This window comes from Cetorhinus maximus, chromosome 20 (assembly GCF_964194155.1).
Source record: "Cetorhinus maximus chromosome 20, sCetMax3.hap1.1, whole genome shotgun sequence".
Classification (NCBI taxonomy): domain Eukaryota; kingdom Metazoa; phylum Chordata; class Chondrichthyes; order Lamniformes; family Cetorhinidae; genus Cetorhinus; species Cetorhinus maximus.
In genome coordinates this window covers 45,792,413-45,814,223 of record NC_135898.1, presented here as the reverse complement: position 1 = coordinate 45,814,223, position 21,811 = coordinate 45,792,413, and the positions used below count along the sequence as shown (strand labels likewise).

At 43.9% G+C, this 21,811-nt stretch overlaps 1 protein-coding gene across 4 annotated transcripts in view; it reads right to left on the bottom strand.

Moving 5' to 3' along the window:
• pcgf5b (polycomb group ring finger 5b) overlaps positions 1-21,811 on the bottom strand; it is a 202,859-nt gene that overhangs the window by 93,153 nt on the left and 87,895 nt on the right. For all 4 annotated transcript variants that reach the window (XM_078565989.1, XM_078565992.1, XM_078565991.1 and 1 more), the window contains exon 3: positions 14,106-14,202. In XM_078565989.1, the coding sequence (XP_078422115.1) occupies positions 14,106-14,202 (97 nt within the window). The remainder of the gene's footprint in view (positions 1-14,105; positions 14,203-21,811) is intronic.

The window sequence follows — 21,811 nt, the reverse complement described above, 5'->3', positions numbered from 1 at the left end:
CCCCACTAGGGCCATCTATCACTTGCTCATCCTGCTTTCTACTCTTAATGTCACCATTAGCACCTCCTTTAGCCAGCATCGCCACCACCAACACCCCTTCCATCTTCTGTTTAAGACATCTTTTGCAATCTCTCCTTTGCCTCCACCTATCCCTGGCCTTCTATCCAGCTTCACCTGTCCCACTCCCTTTTAACAGTATATATTTCACCACATTTCTACTTCTCTTTAGTTCTGAAGAAAAGTGATATGGGCTCAAAATGTTAACTTTGTCTTTCTCTCCACAGATGCTGTCAGACCTACTGAGTTTTTCCAGCAATTTTTGTTTTTGACTCTCAATGTAAATGTGCAGTCAGGCTCTTTTTCCTAAAATCTGACATAAAGTGAAGCAGGAGCACCAACTGTAGTAAAAACCTACGCCCTGAAAACCAGAGCAAATTGAATACCACATAAGCAGTTTAAAACAGGATAAGAGACCAAACAGGGGGTTAATCATTGAGGTGCTTCATTATTTTAAATTAAAATTGCAACTTGACCATCATATTATCATTCAAAGGTTTGACCATTTCTTGCCTAAACTGAAATATTAACATATTTTGATTAATTCTAAAGCAGTTACCATACTAACATTGCAGTAATTCTATGACTACCTTAATCACCCAATAATAAACTAATGTCACCTAGTCCTTCATTCACCTCAACTCCTAACTCTTCCACTATATCTGTCGCCTACCATTGAGCTCTAAAGTCCACTTAATTATTGATCATGCAGGTCTCCACATCTGAATTCCCAAAAGTTCTGAAGTTCTCTGTAAGTCAGCCAACTGGGAAGTCCTTTATTGTCTTTCCCTCATCCAACTACTGATATCAATTACCCTTCTGACTCTCCAATATGCTGGATAACTGTGCTAAATAACTGACACTATTCTAACTGGCATGGAAGCTTTCATGCTTCATTTTTCCCCCTTCTATCAGGTCTGGCACTACATTTGGTTCAATGGTTACAAATCTCTACTATCTCTCATTAAAGCTTGTCTATCATAACTGCAATCTTGATCAATCTGAAGAATCCAAGCCAATTTTAGCTCTGTTTGCAATTTTGTAAATTCATTGGGCAGAATTTACCGAGCCTGCTGGCAGTGGGTGTGATAGGTGGCGTGCGCGGAAAACGTGGCGCGACCTGCTTCGCGGCGGTGTGAAGGCAGGTTACAATCGTCCGCTCAGCCCATCGACTGCGGGCCGCATTTCCCACCATCGGTCGGCAGGAAGCTAATTGTAATACATCAGCATATAACTTAAAGGCCATCCCGCCAGCCTCTTGGAACCCCGCTGTTTCGTCCATCCACGTCGTCGGGAAAGCATGCTGATGTGTTTTACAACAGCACACAGGCGACGTGCACTTGGTGGCCTTCACTTTGGGGGAGCTGAGGTGAGTGAGCAGCAGCATTCTCCACAGCTCACCCATTGTTTACAGGCCTCAGGGGCGCCAGGGGGTGGGGGCAACTGATGCCTAGCCCCGGAGGTGACTGCTTAGGTGGGGGTTGTCTGGGAGCAAGTGCTGGCCAGCCTCAGAGGCAACTGCTGAGGGGTGAAAGGGGGGATTAAGTACTGCCCTGGCGCTGCATCCCACTCACAGGCAATCGAGGTGGGAGGCAGGGTAAGCGAGGGGAGTGGCCACGCATTAGAGACACCTGTATAAACTGACCTTGCCTCTGCAAATAAGACAGGTCAGGCGCAGCCACAGTGATATGATTGGGGTCAGGCTCCTAGTCTGCCCGTCCTTGCAAGCAACGAGGAGGCAGCAAAGGGCTGCCAAGCGCTCCATATCTTACCCACACCCGCACCCCCTGGCACAGACTTCGAGTCCGCCACCACTTTATTAGACCGCGGGGCAGTTGGACCGCACATGTTGTACAATCTCCTCACTGACACTGGCCATGTAGCAGACACTGCTGGAGGTCGCTCACAGCCCCTTGCAATCTCAGCATCCTGGTTTGGACCAGTATCCCCAATCATAGGTTGACAGGCCAGCCATGCAGCGCACTCATCTCTGGCCATCCGAGGGATAAACAGCACTCTCCGGGAAGCATTAAGAGGTGGTCACACAGGACAGGAAAGGTGCTAAGTACAGCCATGATAACCACGTCTCCCTCTCTCTCTTTCATGCTGCAGGAGGATCACGTCAGGATCATGGATCCTGGTGACCTAGCTGTATGCCTGATGGCTCACAGAGACTGTTGAAGACGGAGGAGAGAGTGACTGAGGCACCTGGCTGCACAAAGGCAGGAGCAGCAACCTCATGAAGAAGGGGCAGAAGGGGCTTCCGCACATGCTGCCCAGGAGTGACAGTGAGCCGTGGCTGGCCGGCGCCTAGTGACGCCCAGATGACTGAGAACTAGTGTCGCCAGGACCATGTCTAGGGACCTGGTGACTCACACCTGCCACTTACTGCAGGACTTGGTGCCAAGGGAACATAGAGGGCATCTACTGCCAGTGGCTGTGAAAGCGACCGCGGCGCTCAATTTCTATGCTAGTGGCTCCTTTCAGGGCTCCACAGGTGAATTCTGTGGGATTTCACAATCCGCCACCCACAAATGCATCCATGAGGTCACGGATGCCATCTTCTCCATGGCACACAACTTTATGCATTTTGCCCAGGACCAGGACAGCCAGGGAGCAGTGGATTCGCCCTGATCTCAGGATTCCCACAGATGCAGAGTGTGATTGACTGCACTCATGTGGTGCTCAGGTTTCTGTCGCTACACTCAGTGGACTTCATCAACCACAATGGATTCCACTCACTGAATGTGCAGCTGGTATGCGACCACCAGAAACACATCCTGCAGGTGTGCGCACGGATTCCAGGGAGTGTGCACGACACCTACATCCTGAGTCACTCGCAGATTCCTGCAGTCTTCCAGGATCCACAGAGGCTGCAGGGATGGCTCCTTGGGGACAAGGGGCCGTGGCTGATGACACAAAATGCAGCAGTCTCAGACTGCAGCAGAGCGATGTTATAATGAGGCTCATGCAGCAGCTCGCAACTTGGTGGAGCAGACCATCCGGATACTGCAGATGTGGTTCAGGTGCCTGGACCGGTCTGGTGGAGCCCTGTAATTAAGTACGCAGAGGGTGTCACACACCGTTGTCATCTGCCACGCAGGTTACAACCTGGCGCTGTAACAGGGTGAGGAACTGGCTGAGGAGATGGAGGAGCTGCACGTCTCCTTCAATGAAGAGGATGCCAACGGGGATGAGGGTGAGGGGGTCCTCGTTGGTGACGACAACAGGGATGAGGCTCTCGCACTGGCTCGACGAGGTAAGCGCACTTTGGAGACCCTCATAGCTGCCTGATTTGTGGAGGATGATGACGACATGCAGTGAGGTGTGCCCATAGATCCTCACATCGCAGTTGTGCACACTTGACTCTAGTCTGGCTTATCACAGCAATATCCCCTGAGAGAATGCTCCTGCCAATAGAGATGCAGTGGAGGCCTAATAGTCACTCAATTGCAGGAGGATGATGACAACATGCAGTGAGGACACTCCATAGATCTTCACATAGCCTCTGAGAATGTCTGACTCCTGTCTGGCTGAGGGCAGCTCGCTTGCACTCCATGAGCAGGGCCATCTAAGAGACGTAGCCATGAAACTTTAGACGCATCTGATGCTGTGTCCGTCTTCAGCACCTTAGCCCTTCAGGAGCTAGTGCACAGCATCACTGGTCGCAGATGCTGGTGTGATTGGGGCCAGCCCCACCTTAAAGGTGCCGAGAGCACACAGAGAGAATGAGAGAACTTTATGGAACCTGCCCACTACATTCTGGCAGCAATGACCAGCACCGCCGAGGTGCAGACATCAGTAATGCTTCCAGGGAGAGTGAGGCTGGACCATCACTGTGGTCTGAAGGCTGCACAGGGAAGAGGCCTGGACTGGGACACCTGCCTTTTATCTTGTGCAGAAAAGTTTCACATCTGAATGACAAGAACATTGTTCATCAGAACAAGGAACCACAGGCAGGGAGACATTCTTAGGAGTTTATTGACAATAGTGAACAGTATGTACAAGTGATCGGCACCTGTGGCCAGGCTGTGCAACTACTTTTACCTAACTTTTCTAACCCTGCCGCTATGTCTTGGTGTTCCCCGGATATCCACAGCAGAGGTGGAGGCAGCCTACTGACTGTGATGCCCTGTCTGTGATGGCTTTGGCAGTCGTCCTCTGGAGGGCCGAGATTTGGAGGGCCCCTGCCTGCTTTCTGGGTCTTGCTGTGTGGTAGTGGCACCCTCCTCGGCTTGTGAAGCTGAATCTGTGGAGGCCACAGGAAGATAGGATTCGGATGGGCCGGTCACTCCCAGAGCCACCTGGATGGATGGCCCCAGAGCGTGCACCTGCTGATCCTCTTCCCTATTGGTGCCCGAGGGCCTCTGGCTGACTCCGTGAGCGGAACGGGTAGCTGGAGTGAGATTTGAGCTGCCCAGAACCCCTCTCACACAAACACTGTTGGAGGCCAACTATGGCATCAGCGATGCAGTTAAGCCTGCGCAGCAGTGCAAGAGTGACATCTGGACCAAGGTCTCCATGGCAGCTACCATCCTGCCAGCGTTGACCTCAGTGCATTGCAATGCCGATGCTATCACCTCAGCCTGAAGATGGACGGAGTCCTCCATCGTGCCTAGCAATCTGAGGAGTGCAGCGGACATCCCTTCCTGTTGTTCCCTAGCTTGCCTTTGCATCTCCAGCAACTGTGACATGACTGAGTCCAGAGGCTCATCATCTAACTCGGACTCAGCAATGTTCTGGCCTCCAGCAATCCTCCAAGTGCCAGGGACCTGGAAATTCCCTGCCTCTGCCTGCTGTGGATCAGAAAGTGCAATGTGCTCACCAGATTGTGATCCCAAGGCTACTCTAAAGCTAGGTCCCACCGAGGTGTGTCTCTGCGCTGCAGAGGGTGTGGGTGAGCGCTGTGACGGGACTTCAGGGAGGGTGCCTTCAGATTACTCTTCACAGGCTTCTTCGGAGCTTGGGTCATGGACTCTGTCGGCTGTTTGGCAGATGTGCCTGCGAAAGCAAGGGGAGATAATTAGTGCATGGTAGTGGCCTGTGAAAGAGGACACATCACTCACAGCATGGTTGTCTGACGGATATTGCACTGCTGGATCCTCACTTGGTAGAGCACCGCCGACCTCACCGTCAGCACAGGACCGGTCCCGGTCATCGCCGGCCAATTGGATGGCTCTGTTTTTGAATTGTGACAGATTTCCAGCATCCCTCCACCTGTCTGCAACCTTTCCCCCCTGTTGTGAGCCAGTTTGTCCTGCATGGATAGAGATGGGGAGAGTGTATCAGGACTCCTGCTGGGCCAGGTGATAAGTATGCCTGGCTTGTGTGGGTGGTGAGCTGTCCCACGGACAGGATGAGGGCATTAACAGTGTGTGTGAAAGAGTGGACGGTGATGTCCCTTGCACTGGCAGTGAGTGAGGGCCCTGTGGATGTGTGATGGGTTTGTGAGTGTGTGAGTTGGGAGTGATGAAAAGAGTGACTTACCCTGGCGGAACGGAGGAGATCATTCATCCTTTTGTGGCACTGGATGGCTGTCCTCCTCTGCAGGGCATTCACGCTGACCACCACTGCCACTGCCTCCCAAGCCGGGTTGGTGACATTGCTGCCCATCCAGAGTGGGGGTAGAGTAAATCGGGCCTCCAAGGCATCCAGCAGTCATTCAAGGGACCTGTCGTTGAAGCGGGGGCTGCAGTCTTTTTGCTTTGCTGGCCGTGTCTCCCGGACAGCGGTGGTGAGCTGGTTTGGTGATGAGTGCTGTGCTGGCGGCTGCCTTTTAAAGATGGCAGTCGGCGTGATGCAACAGCGGGGTGATAGCGAGTGGGTGAATGACAGCCTGCCCACCATGGAAACAGCATGTTTCCCGGGAATGCATTAATAATGAGGCGGGCTTGGGAAGAAACGGCGTGAAAACCAGCCATTTCGTCGGCCAGTAGGACTCCATTTTACCCACCCGCTACCGCACTTAGTACAATTCTGGGAAAATTCACCCATTATTGGAGTTTGTAAACAATATAGCATATATTGTTAATAGCAATAGAAAAAGAGTGTCATCTGCTGTCTCACTTCCTTCAAACTACTCCTTCTGGTCCCTCAAAAAAGCCATCTCCTGTAACATAGTTTACACTCTTCTTCCAACCTGGTGATTTGGCTGCTATCTCTTCTAAAGAAAAAGTTTATCTTTTTGGGCTATTACCTCTTCCAACTTCAATCTCAGTGATCTTGATAAAGAATCTTGCACCTTAGCTTCACTTTGCTGAACATTATGACTGACATGAAGTTTTATTCCTGTGAAGTCTGTCACATGCTTTAGTCGCTGAACTCCAATAAAGTCTCCAGTTTTTGTGAAATTCACTCCATATTTGCAAATGCATGCTTCCAAACTTACTCCTACTCTATGACATCTCTTACTCTCTTTCTCAATTCTTCTCCTTGTAAGTCTTCTGGTGATCACTCTAGCCCTAATAAAGGTAATTTTTCATAGCATTCTAACTACAGGCCTATTGCTCTTGCATTGGAATTTTTAAGCCTATAGAAGCTGGCGTTAACATTCAAATTATGATCGACCTTGAACTTTCTGGTCTAACCCATATATGGTTCACAACATAGTCATTCCACTGATGCTCTTTTTCTAAGTAATGCGCTCTGGAATTCTTCTCTCAAACACTTTAATGTATCATCTTCCATTGTCTGGATAGCTCTAAATCCTCTGAAGGTCTGGTGCATTTCACTTCTGAATAAGTTACTTCACTTGGTGTCCTGCCAAAGTTACATCATGGCTATTTAGATTCATCTCAAATTACTGTACTTTGCTTCCATTGATGGCTCGTCATCTGACTCTTTCCATTGATTCAGGGATTTCCAAGGTTTATCAGTGAGGTAAGAAGGGGTGTGGCTCAAATTAAGTCATCATATAAGTGAGCAAACATAGTTATGATGATCAGTGGGGAATCTTCAAATATGAGATCAATAATACAAAATAGATATATTTGAATAAGACAAAAGGGTGCATCAAAGGATGGAATTCTGTGAACAAATAAACTAAAATCAACTGAAATTTAAAAGGGAGATAAATGATAAAATCAGAGCTATCAGAACTAAAGAAACCATGAGGGATATAGAAAGTATAATGGAGAGTTAAAAAAAGATTAGGATAAAAATTAGTATGCAAAAATGGCTAACAGATAACATAGAAATAAAGAGCAAGGGCTTTATCAGCATATTAAAAGTAAAAGAATATTTAAAGAGTGAGTAGAACAACAGTGGATTAGTCCTTGGGTCCTGATGGCCTGCCCCCCTAGGGTGCTGAAAGAATTAGAGGAAGTGGCAGAGGCTCTAACAACAACTTTTGAATTTTTCTGGAGTTGTCCTGAAGAGTAACCACCGTAACATACCTGTTTGAAAAGAGCAAGACGGATAAACCAGGATAAGCAGAGCAGTTAGCCTAATGTCAGCTGTGGGAGAATCCATATAATTCACAACCAAATTAGTATTTAGAAATGAAAGGAATAATCAAAGAAAGCCAACATGGATCTGTTAAAAGCAAGTCATGTGTGACAACTGTAAAAGAGGTTTTTAAAGAAGTTCAGATTAGATAGGTAAAGGGAATGCAGTAAATGTAGAGTAAACATAAAGACATTCAGTAAAGTGTCTTGCAAAGGAGGTGTTACAAAAATCAAGCAAATGATGTCAGGAAATGTTGCAGCATGGGTGGAAAATTGGTTGATAGGCAAGGAGTAGAATGCCAAGGTTAATTGCTATTGTTCAGGTTGCAGAAGGATGTCCTAAGGACCAGTGCTTGATTTACTTTGGTTTTCACATATGCAAGTGATTTGTCCATGGTATGGGAGCAGAATATCAAAATAGACAGGGAGTTTGGCCAGAGTACAGCAATAAAAACTTCAGGAGGACACAGACAAGTTAGCAAAATGGGGAAATGCAATTGAATGTGAGAAATGTAAGCTAATGCATTTTGAGACCAAAAAAAGCAAGAAATGGAAGAACAAATTCAATAGAAAAAGATGCTGCTGGGTATTGTGGAACAGGGTAAACTAGTTAAAAACATATACTTTGAAAGTGGGACTGCGGGTACATAAAGTGACAAAAAATGCCAATGGCATTTTTAAAATAGGGATAGAGTACAAGAGAAAAGAGAATGACATCTTTCTACAGGCAATGCTAAATTAATGGTTAGTGCAATTTGGGTACCCTCTTGCAGAAGACATTAAGCCCATACAGAACATGCAGTGCAGATTATCTCAGATAATGCCAAATATTAAAATCTAGAGTTATGAGGCGAGATTTGAAGTAGCAGGACTACTTCCAGTAGAATGCTGGTGGTCATGTTTTCAGCTATCAAGGCTTTAAGCTCTGGAATTCCATCCCTAAACCTCTCCTCTTCTCTACCACTCATTCTTCCTTTAATATGCTGCCTAAAACCCACTCTTTGACCAAGCTCTTGGTCATCTGACCTTATATCTCTTGATGTGGCTTGGTGTCAATTTTTGCTTTCGAACATTCCTGTGAAGTCCTTGGAAGGTTTTATTAGCTTAAAGGACTACAAAATGCAAGTTGTTGTGGTAAGAGCAGAGAGCTTTAGAGATGATTCAATAGAAGTTTTTTAAATTTTGAAGGATTTTGATAGGATGAACGGGGAAGGACTATTTGCTCTGGTTGAGGAATCAACTTTACCATTAAGAGAGTGAGAAATTTGTTTACATTAACAATTTCTTGAGCGTGGATTCTTTGCAGGGAACAAGTGAGACAGAAACCATTGCATTGTCATTTAAAGGGACAGAAGATATGCATTTGAAGCAGAAGGAAATGCAGGGTGATGGTAAAAGAGCAGAACTGTGGAATTAGTTTTGGATTATTCTAATAAAGACCTGGCACAAATATGATGAGCCTAAATGGCTTAACTCTGTGTTAAAACTTTTGTGGCGCTGTTTGTTCTTCATATCAATTTCCTTTTCCATTCATTGTCCAAACTTATCCATTCTTTGCTGATAATTATACCATTGTTCCATTCAGGCTTCCTGCCCTCAATGCTCAACATCCAATCCTCACACAGGAAATGAATCACCGCATCTTCACTTCTTCTGTGTTCTTCAATGGGGTAATGAAAATAATTTCTTTCAATTCTGTGAAGGCATGGTTTCTTTCTTTCACAGCTTTACTAATGCTTGTTGAGCATGCTCCACATGTAATCATCTACTTCTAGCATTCGTAATTACCATCAAACCTCTAAAGGAACTTCCACATCTCCTTCATCGCTAAAGCTGCCTCTAAAGATACTTGATCTCTTATTTCATACCAGGCACTTCTTTTTCCCTTGATAACTCAATTCCTTAGACTTGATTACTGCCCCATGCCTGGAAAAACTCTATTAGCTCTTGGCACATTCCTGAACAGGGCATTAGAAAAAGCCTGTGCCTGATCCAACTCTCAGCTCTGGTCTTTAACCCCTCTCTTTAGAAACTGTGGCCATGAAATTGGACAGTGCCCAAAAATGGGAATTGTGATGCAGGATTCCACTACATCAGTGGCCTCCAGTGCAGGCAGCATACAAACTTTGTGCTGCCTACCAATTTAATGATTGTGGAGTGCAGCCGGCCCTATATGTGCTGTTAAGTGGCGACCTGTCTCAGCAGGAGGTGCAAAATTGGGAAAGGTTAGCACAAGTTAAAGCTACCTTGCATTACTTAAAGCCAGTCTGCACCTCTTAAAGGGTAGGTGCATTGTGACTGTAGCAGGTGCTGGAAGTCATTCTACAACTGATTCTGGAAAACACAGAAGAATGCCACAACATGCAGAGAGCAGGCTGCAAGGTTTTCCAAAGCTTCACTGGAGGCTTGAGTACTGGAGATGGAGAGGAGGAAAGAAGTCATCAATCCTTGGGCAAACAGAACACCCTCCAGGCAAACTTTGCTAAGGCAGTGGGGCCAGAGAGCTGTGAAGGTTAAAGCAAGCAGTCTATCCATCCCTTCACCCCCAAGGGTTGAGATGCAATGCCACAAGAAGTTCAAATGCATTACAAGTGGTCAAAGTCAGTAAATGTAACTTCAAGTGCCTATCCAACCAACTGCACCAGTAGTCTCTCGCATTGTTGATTGCACTGCACCCCGATCATTCACCCTACAACATAATCTCTATCATTCATGATTCATACTTAACCTTCATAGCTTCATCTCGCCCTCACACACCTTGCACTGCTGAATGCCGCATCTCCACATATCGCAACATGCAAATACTGCCAGCTATTCAACTATGACAGCCACATCACTGAAATGCATTATACCACACTCACCAACACACTTCCCTCTCTCTTGCAGGACAAGGTGGCTTATAACCCAGAGGCAGCAGCACCTAACCAGTGGGGGACAGGCAAGGTCACATGTCCTTATACCTATGGAGGAGACACTGGTCGCCAGCATTGAAGTGGCCATCACTGAGCTGTGGCTAGCGGCAGGGCTGAAACAATAGAAGATGACAGTATCCTCATATCTAATCCTCCTTCTCACATTTTCATTTCTTCCTCGTCCCACAATCTTTTCCGATTTATAAGCTGCGGATGGTGTAAGAATGCACCTTTTGTATTCCCATCGCCCCTCACTATTCCTTGTGCCTTCTCCTTTCAGATAACTAAAAACTACAACCTGGCCAGGCAGTGGAGGAAGAGCAGGAAGACAAGAGATGAAAAAGAAACACTGCAGCCACCAGCTCATGGTCTGATACTGCACGTACTTTATAGGATAGATTATAGGTAGGATCTGCATGTGTCAAACACTAAGAGGGAAAAGGACAAGGGTAACAGGTGCCAGCTTCCTCGAGGACGAGGCTGCATACAGCTCATGCTGCAGAGGACTCAGATGAAGACCCAATGGGGTGGCCTATCAAAGAAATCTGATGGGTACGCACGATGAAATGCTTGGTGCATTGGCAGGCCTGCCAGAAAGATTGTGTGCAATGTCAAGGAGCATGAGGAGTTCAGCACCGACCTTGTACAGTGCTTTGTGCAGATCGTGGAGCCCATCCTTTCCAGCAGGGCAGTGGTGGCCAACTCCATTAACGCATTTGCAGACCCCCAACCATGATGCAGTGTCTGATAGCCAATGTCTCAACTTCCATTTCAGCAGAAACAGTTAAGACTGAAGTCATGCAAGTTCAGCTTGCTGCCTCAGAACCTCAGGCTGCTGCTACCATAGCTGCGGATACCACTGTTCAAAGTCATATAGGGTATCACAAAAGTCCAGTAATCTGTCCTCCAACAGTCCTTCTGGGAGAGTGGCAGTAACTCAGTAGAGCACAAACCTGCTGTTGTCTCTCTGGGCAGCAGCATTCATCCTTCCATCACTGCTATCCCACTGGTGTTCTTGCTGTTGCCTGTCTGCCAGCCAGTCCAGACTACTGCAGCTCATGCCAAGATGTGCAGTCTGAAGCTGGGCTTTCTAGAGCCACAGATGCTCGAGGTCAATCTGGAAGTTCATCTCCAGTCACCCCCACTTAAAGTCAGCAGTCTTCCACTAGCCACACTGCAGCCACTGGGATAGCACTGTGTAGGAGCATTAGGGCAGGCAAAGATTTGCAGAGGACATGCACTGTGAGAATACACAAGGGTAATTAGTTGATGTTTGCATGCTAACTTTATAAATTTGTATTGTAATTTTTATTTTCTGGTGCCTTTTATTTTTGAATTGTGGCCAATCGGGTGCTGTGATGGTCAGTAACAGAGAAGTTAAGGTGTGGGACTGTTGTTGATGGGGAATTGGAGTTGCACTTACTGTTTTCGAGCTCAGATGAGTAGATCACAGCCAGTGCAGCTAGGAAGGGGCTGTGTTAGTTACCTCCTCCTCCGCTCCTCAACTGATGGCTAGGGCTGTGCCCTAATGACAAGATTGTGCAACTTGCAGCAGATCACCATGAATCTTGACACACGCTCTGCCGAGTATTACAGTGTTCTTCCTGAGTGGTCCAGGCAGTGGAAGTGTATTTAAACATCCCAATGATCTGCACTACCTACGTTCAGTGTGGTAGTATGGCATTTGTTATATACTGTGCATTAAACAGCCCTTGTTCCCCAATAGCTACCTTCTAGTTTGTCATGGTGGCACAAATGAAGATGACACAACTCTCTGGAGTTTAGAAGAATGAAAGGTGATCTCATTGAAACATTCAAGATTATGAAGGGGCTTGACAGGATAGTTACTGAGAGGTTGTTTCCTCTGCTGGGCAATCTAGAACGGGTTCAGGATAAGGAGTCAATCATTTAGGACTGAAATGAGGATAAATTTCTTCATTCAAAGGATTGTGAAACTTTGGAATTCTCTAACCCAGAGGGTTGTGAATGAGCCATCAATGAGTATATTTAAGACTGAGATAGACAGATTTATGATCTCTCAGAGAATCAAGAGATATGGGGAGTGGGCAGAAAAGTGGAGTTGAAGCCAAAGATCATTCATGATCATACCGAATGGCGGAGCAGGGCCATATGGTCTACTCCTGCTCCTGTTTCTCATGTTCTAATGTTCCAATGTACAACAGATTGGCACTTTAAGGCTGTTGCTTTGACACCGGCATTAACCTGCATGATACGCTGTATAAAATTGCACACCAGCTGAACGCTGAGGAAGTGGAATTTCTTTTGGTTGCTCCACATCTCAGAGTTGTCATGAGCTTGCAAAGTGACATTCATGCAGTCAGTGGCACTCTGCACTGTGGGAAAACCTGCAATCCTTGCAAAGCTGTGTGTTCGCTCTGCCTGCTTCTCTCTCACAAGTGAAAATGAAATATAGAGCCTCAGTGACTGCCTTATGCAACAGTGGACAGCAAACTGGGAAACATTACATACATCATCTACTCCAGCCTGGAAGAGGCCAGACACATAAAAGTTCACGCCATGGTCACCTTCATGTTCACTGACAATGATGTCCATGGCCTGCTCTGAGGATGCAGTTGTGGCTGCAGCAGGTGGCAAATTTCAATTAGGACATCCTTACTGAAGCACAGGCGTCTGACACACTACTCCTCACTGAACAGAGGTTGAAGTGAAACAATTGCTCCCTGAACAACACCTTGGATGGATATGGCCTCCTGCTGAGAGCACTTCTCCTCCTCCTCCCTCTTCCAGCAGATTGTCCTGATCTGTGATGATTCTGCTCATTCACCCCGTCATGCTGTAACCCATGGAGGACGCATATCACTGCACCCATATCTGGGAGCAAGTGGTTTAAACAGATTTCTTAAAGTTAGGACAAAGCACATGCCATGCCATTCCAGCAACTTTAAACCACTCTAGGAACCACCAAATATTTCTACAATCAAGAACCAGTGGAAATCAATCCTGGTGTTCCTTTAAAAAGTGCTGGTGGTTAGGTGGGAGGGGTGGCAGGGTTGCTTCCTGCTGCTGCATGCATATTTAGCTGTATGAGATTAAGAAGGACATTAGCAGGAGCTTTGAGCTCCAAAACTGCAGTGTTGCTGTTAAATCAGTTTCATCAGCTCACTGACGTCACGAGCTGCTTACTATGTATATTTCCTGCAGAAGCTAGCTGCTTGTGCTCTAATGCCATCACCAAAATAGTGTTTAGCGCAGGAGCACCATAGGTGTGCACGAGTACCATAGATTTGAGTCAAAACAGCACTCATGGAGCTGAAAAACCAGGTGCGACAGAACCAAACTTCTCGGTGTTTATGTTTCTCTGTTTTATGAGTGTTGCTAAGGTCAGTGTGTCTCTTAAGTTCTGTGTTCCTTCTAATCTCCAAATATACTTGCCTTACATGATCTTCTTCTGCTGTGTGCTCACCATGTTCAAACTAAGTTTTATTGCAGAACCTCTATTATCCCACATTCCTTCCCTGCTCTTGAAAACTGTGGAACTCTCTACATTCCAAAGCCTTTTCTTCCTCATATAGTTATCATGCTATTTATCATAATTGCTACTTCACCTTGCTTTCTCTTTCATATGTTTTTCAACCTTGATGAGGTTTCTGATTTCTCAGTTTTAAAAAAAAATCTTAGAATCACAACATATTTTATATCTGAGACGTACCTTAACATTTCCAATGGATTAGTTTCATGAACTTGAATTCCACATTTTGGACAGTCATTTGTGTCTTCAAAATGTTGAACAATACAACTTTTGCAAACTGAAAAAAAAGAAAGGTATTTGAACCTACTGCTTATTGCAATGGCAGTTAAAATCATCTTTCAGTTGAAACATTTTTAGACAAATAATTTCATCAATGTTTTTCATTTGGGTTATCATTTATAAGAGGCAAAGGACAATATGTAATTGCTTTGATCTGGTACATTTAAAGTTAACGTGAAGGTGCAAGTTCTTCCGTTTGCCGCTCAATTCTAAGTGTTATAAAGGGGAGTATTTATAGGCTAGGAACTATATTGTGTGATATTATCCTACAAGCACTTTCCTCATTTGTGTGAAATTGCACTGCTCACGATTTTAAATGGGATGTAACACCTCAACTAAAACAGCAGGCCAACCTTTTGCATTAGCACATTAAGCATGATTGTATTGTGCAGTACGATTTCTGGTCATATTCTCATCAATGTTTATCAACCACTCTAGCTGCTTTTCTTTAAACTTTAAAACTGTTAATCTGTGGCATCCTGGGGACAGACATTGTTGTGTGGAACTCCTCACAGCCTGTCAGCAGCTGCTGAGAAGTAGTTTCAGTCTCCTTAGGTTGCTCACATTACGTTTTCAGCTCACACATTATGAAACTTAAAGCTAGCAATCTCAACATAACAGTAATGGCTGTTCAAACTTCAAGATTAGCTTTATGACTGCAATATTGATGCTGTACAACTAAAATGAGCAGCAGAAGAAATCAATTTCAAATAAATACATTTCAAATATCGTTCTTCAGCTTACACAGTTTTCCTGACCCCATTCTCTTCCCTTCATTTTTACCTAATTTCTAATCGGTTTCCAATAGGTATCTTAATCTATTACTATTTTCAGAAAACAAAAAGTTGGAGATTCATATATTTTATCCAGGAGAGATACCACAAAAATGGGGGAAGAAAGCAATTATAGAGGAGTAGGGTACTGATGGTACTAGCAGCCACCTTTCTCACCCTTTGAATTTTGAAACAAACAAACAGCATAAAATGGGAGTTTCAAAAACAGGGGGCTTTCTAGCTTCTTTCCACTTTCTAAGATCCAGAAAATAGCACAAAAGAGGTGTCACTCTTTAGGACTAGCTTCATAGAATCATAGAATCTTACAGCATGAGCAATTCCACCCAGTTTCTGTAATAGCTATTCAATAAGTCCCATTCTACTGCCCTTTCTGTTTTAGATTTGTTTGAAAATATTCATCCATTTCCCTGGCCGAGGAGGGTGGTGGGGGGAGGCACAATTTGGCAGAGTTCTACTCTGCCTGAGGCACAAACTTCCTTGGTTGGACAGGAGCAGCACTCCTGCCTCTCCTGGCCCCACAAAGGACTTTTTCCATATACCTTTCGAGCCTTTCCTGGATGTCTACAGGTTTCAGTGGTCAGAACAAGAAAAGCACTGCTCACAAATTATATCTGAAGGACCTGATTGCATTTTCTCTAGTAATTTGAGACTCTACAGGGCTAAGTCTACAATCTGGTGTAATGATAAAGTTTGTTCTAACTTTGACCAATGGCTGGCTAAAATTTGTCACGGGACCTATCTGAATGATAACATATTAATGAGGTGATTGACTCAAGGATGCCTCAACCGCCTGGAATTAAAATTGCTACAAGATGGTATTTGAGTGGGGAGAAAGCTGCTCAATTTTAACTCCTGTTGCACCTGGATCCTGCTGGGCAGAAGGAGTTAAAATCCTCCTTATTGAGTAGATCTCGTTAGAACGGGTTGATGGCTTTTGTTAATAATTTATGGGAAACAGTAGAACAGGATCACCTATAGACAAAATTACAGGACATGCATCAAGGTTGATGGGGGCCCACTAGTGTAAATCAAAAGCAACAAAGGCCAAATATGAAACAGAAAATGCTGGAAACACTCAGCAGGCCAGGCAGCATTGGTAGGGAGCGAAACAGAGGTAAAATTTAAGTTTGATGATCCACCAGAAAGTTCTGTTAACAGTTCACAGATCTGAAAAATTGGGCTGAATTTTCCTGGCCCATTAGTAACAGACTGGGAGGCAAAAGGACTGGAAAAATTCAGGGGAAGAAGGCCTGAAAAGGGGAGCATGACATCTTCCCGCCCCCATGCCATATGGGGTGGTGGGGAAATTGGAGGATCGGATGCCCACTGGGCAACCATTTGAGCCATTTAAGTGGCCAATTAAAGACCACTTCCCACCTCTGTGGGCATTTTACCCCAATTGGGAGGGCCCACCTCCATGTGGAGAGATGTCTCTCAGCAGGTTCCCAGGGGGGTGGCCCTCCTTTATGTGCACTTCATGGCCCATGGAGGGATCACCAGCAATGGCTGTCCTCACAGCAATGCCACCGCTGGTTCTCTATGGCTGTTTCCCTCCACAGATAGCCAGGGCCTACCTACCTGGCTCCAGCTTTCGCCAACCATATTTCTCTCTCTTCCATGGTGCCCTGCCATTGAGGCGCTCTTTCCTTGAAACCATGGCCATTGCACTAGCCATCATCAGTGATGGCATGCTGAGACTGCCAATCAGCCAGTCCTATGACTGGGCTGTAGGTCTTGGGGCAGGCGGCCCCAGGTCCCGCTGTCTGTCATAGTGGTGTCATCTCCTGCCTTCAGCATCAGCAGCGGGACTTCCAGGTGAGCAGCAAAATTCAGCTCATTAACTGTCCCCCTGTCCACTGATGCTGCCTGACCTGCTGAGTGTTTCCAAAATTTTCTGTAATTGTTTCAGATTTCCAGCATCCACAGTATTTTTCTTTTGTTTTTGAGGCCAAGCATAACAGACAAGGAATCCCGAAAAGACTCATTGATCGGGTCTGGTTCATCATTTCTGAGGAGTCATCTTTGTGGTCACAAACATAATTGTGGAACTGTGCAGATTATCCAGAGAAAGCAATTCATTTAGTTTTTTTTTGGTTAACCACACTGCATGGTTTTCTTTAGACCAGTTAACATTCAAGTTCGGGAGTGGCAGATTTAGCAAATGCAAACTCAAAATGCTCTGTAATGTATCAGACATGGAACAGGCAATTAAAATTGGTCATGCAAAATTTGTTATAGAAGTTCAAAGATGATGGAAGGAATGGATATCAGTCTGTAATTATTTGCAGCATCTGTACTGACAGATTTATGAGGTCAAACAAGTTTTCTAATTTTCTAGATATCATGATAGTGCCTTGTGTGGGAAATAAATAAACTGCCAGAAACAGTGGGTTAATAGTGACATCATTGGTTAATATCAAATCGGAGGAACTTTACACATTTGGTAGTGTTGTGTCTCGAACAGATGTGTAGAATTTTTTGTCAGATTCTTTACATATAATTAGTGAGAGCTGCTTCATTGATTAATTTCTGTTAATTTAAAGGTACATAGGGCTGAATTTTCAGCTCGGTGGGCGGACGCAATCAGCGGGGCCAGGAAATGGGTTGGCCCCCGATTGCGATTTCATTGCTAGCCAATTAACGGCCAGCCAGCATGAAGCGTGCGCTGAAAAGCTCAGTGCTGCCGAGGTGGGGGCAGGAAGAGGGCGATTACATCAACGTGGGTGCAGGCCAGTGCTGACAGAAAGCTCCCTGAAGGCAGAGAGCTACCTCAGGGAGCTGAAGACCTGAAACAGCAAAAATAAAGGTTTTGAAAGCTGAAAAAAAGTGTCCATGCATCATAATCAGTCACCTGAAAATTTAGCTAATGAAAATGCTGTCCACAGAAATTTATTTATATTTCATTTCATCACGGAAATCTAATCACACCCGTGAATGTGGTTTGATGAAAAATGCAAAGGCCGCCTGGTCAATTCGCCTGTCCGCTAACCGTAAGGTTGGATGGGCTATTTAAAATGACAGACATTTGTTACATTAATGGGCTTAATTACCTTCTTAATTATCAGCGGGCACACTTCCAACTTTTGCGTGTGCCCTCCGACCAAAATATCACCCGAGCGCCGGATAACATCGGGGCGCTCACCCAACCTGCCGCCCAATCAGCATAAAATTCAGCCCCATAAGCTTTGCTCAGACTGCTGCAAGATAGTCAGCATCTGACTTGGCATCAGCGTGCAGGAGAATCCAAGTTTAAGTCTTTTAAGGTAATGGGAATGATAGGGATTCTTTGTGAAACGATGATAACTATTAAGTATAGTTTAATGCATGCTTCCATTAAGCTTACTCGTGTTGTAGAGTTTAAGTGAAGCATTGCAGTGAGTTAATAGAATCAAGATAGATTGGGTTGGCTTGAGAATTACATTTGGAAATCTATACTTGCAAACGAGAACTGCAGGTATCCTGGGTGTTTGATTATTAATATAGTGGGAAAGAGCTCACACCAAATTACATGCGGTGTGCAATATGAAAAATGAATCTTCCGTCAGTTCTATATTGATGTATTTAATAAATGTTATATACTTTAAGCTTCTAAATGCCAACTAATTAATCCATTAAGACATGTTTTAGATTATGCCAACCAGAAGCATGACTTAATACAACTTCAGTAGGAAACCACAGATATTTAAGCAACAAATCTGCAGTCCATAGATTGTTAATGTGAACCAGTCATGGGTAGTTGGTTAGAAATGTAATGGCTTGTGATTTATCGATATTTCACCAAGTACAAGAAGCATAAGAATATCAGGGTTTAGTACTTGAGGTGATTACAAAATCCTTAACATTAGGTTTAAGTCCATGTATTAAAGACACAGTATTCTGCTTTGCTTTTCATTGTGCTGCTTTGTTCAAATTTAAGATTGAATCTTAAACTGTGTTTGGTAAAGTCAAGAGTCTTAGGTGAAAGAAAAGCTATTGTTACAGATCCTGCTTCAGACTGGCTTCAACCAATCTTTGTAATCAACATATTACAAGCTAAAAGTCAATAACATTTGAGAATTTGAAGTCTTGCGACTATCCTAATTCTGCCAATTCTTCCCCACAATCCAGTGACAAAGATGCTCAGTTATTGTCATTTCCTGAAGTAAAGTTGATCAGGTCTCATTTTGTGTTACAGGTTGGGCTTTTTCCAGCATTATTCACAGTGATAACAGTTTCTATTAACAAACTGCAACCTTTGTACACTGTCACCTGTAGTTTTTGTTCTTTACCATCCTGAGTTAGTGTAGCCCAGGACTGCAATCTACCTCTTCAGCAATGTTACTGAAAAATGGAAATTAGGATTGAGTCCAATAGGTAGAAAATATCAGGCCCTATCCCTACTTCATCTAGGCTAAAATTACAGAATGGTTTACCATGTCTGGATTGGAAAGATTTAGACTTGATTGGTAAAGGACAGCTGCACTGTGCCAAAAGCCAACCTTCTCTGTAAGTAGGTGGTAATTACGGTCAGCTTACATCAGGTTCGGCAGTTCTGGTCACTCATGTAAGCAATCCCTATATTTTAGGTTCAGGAATATGTCTGAACTGTCTAATGTCTAATCACATGATAGTGTAACCCAAAGATATGACAACAGCATCTCATTGTGATCTGAAATTTTCATTGTGTCTTTCACACATGCCCTCACATTCACTTCTCCAATTTTTCAATAGGCAGACTGAAACACAAGTGAGACAGCAACAGATATGAATCTTTCTTTAAATATATTTTCTCCTTTTTGATCTGTAAATCCTATTGTTCCACCCTCACTTTGGAAGTTACTTTTCCCAGAATATAAATCTCTTTCATGTTGTCATTAGGGCCAGCACTTTCATGAAAAATAAACTCAATAACTTTGCCTTTTTTATATTGCCAGTTGAAACCATCTTATCATGTCCCTTTGAAAATCAAACAACCTCTCAACTTATCTAAAAATGCAAATTCCATTCACACTGTATCTGCTGATACTTCATCCTAGCTTACCCATCTCCATTTCAAATGCCTGTTTTATATCTTTTGATGATTCAAACCTTGCAGTCTGTCTACAGTTTAATTAAACTAGACACACACAAACATACACACACAATACAGCCCCCATAAGCCTGCTTTAAAGTATCCCACAGCAATATTAGGGGAAAAAAATATTTCCTTTACACCTCCATCCTTATGAAAAAATTAACTTTCATAATTCTAAAAGATGGTTTAATTTTCTCAACCTATTTCGCATTATTTACTATACTTATCTATGTACACAAAACTATTACACTGCCAGGTACACGCATTAACATGACAATATATACAAAGCCTTTGTATCAACAGAGGTCATTTTAGTCCAGTCTCCACGTTTCAAATGTCCAACTTCCTTTGAACTTTAAACTCTTGACAATGCATCTGCAATTAAATTTTCTCCTCCAGCCCCATGGATAATCTGTAAATTAAACAGTTACAATAATAAACTCCATCTGAACAGTCTTGCACTTCAGCCTCGAAATTTGTCCAGAAATTTTAAAGCTTTATGGTCTGTATAAGCAATTGTTTCTGAAGAATTGCTTGCAACATACACCTCGAAATACTGCAACACTAACACCAGACCTAGAGTATCTTTTTTGATGGCTGTGTATCTTTTCTGATATACATTCAGCTTCCATGAAAAATATCCTACTGGCTTTTCAATTCCTGTTTCATCGTCTTGTAACAACACAGCACCAATACCTAAATCACTTGCATCAATTGCCAACTTAAACTGCTTGGCATAATTAAGTGCTGCTAAAACTGGTGTAGTAGTCAACACAGCTTTTAAACGGTCAAATGCATTCTGACACTCCTGTATCCATTGAAATTTCTTGTTTTTGTAGTCGTTCAGTCAATGGAGCAACCACACTGCTAAAATTTGGTAAAAATGTCCTATAAAATCCACTCATGCCCAGAAATCTCTAAACTTCCCATTTTGTTGTGGGCACTAGGAAATTCACGATGGCTTTTACTTTCACATCTCATGGGGCCAACTGACCATGTCCAATGGTATGGCCTAGATATGTAACGTGCACCTTTGAAAATTCACTCTCAGCCAAGTTCACAACCAAATTAGCTTCTTACAGTCGATCAAACAGTTCTTTCAGATGTTGTAAATGTTCCTTCCACGTTTGACTGAAAACTACAAAGTCATCATTATAAACAGCACAATTGCTCAGTCCTGCAATTACTTTCTTTGTCGGTCTTTGAAATGTTGCTGGCACATTTTTCATACCAAATGGCATAGCTTTAAACTGATATAGTCCATCTAGCATTACAAAAGCTGCTATCTCTTTTGCTCTTTCTGATAACAGAACTTGCCAATATCCATGCAGCAAGTCTTTATAATAAACTCTGATTGTCCCACTTTCTCAATATAATCTTCCAACCATGGAATAGGATATGAATCTGTTTTTGTCACTGTGTTTACTTTTCTGTAATCCACACAGTCTGTGTGTTCCATCTGGTTTTGACACCATCACGATAGATGAACTCCAATTACTGCAACTAGACTGTATGATGTCATTCTGAAGCATGAATTTGATTTCTTTTTGCATTTGAGCTAATTTTACTGGATTTAATCTATAAGGATGTTGCCTTATTGAAACTGAATCTCCCACATCTACATCATGCATAGCTGAATTTATTTTCCCCAGCTTATTCCTACAAATAGCTTTGTGTGACTGCAATAGCTTTTCCAAATCACTTTGGCACTTTTCTGTAAGGTAACTCAGTATTACAATTAAATTTTTAAGTACCCCCTC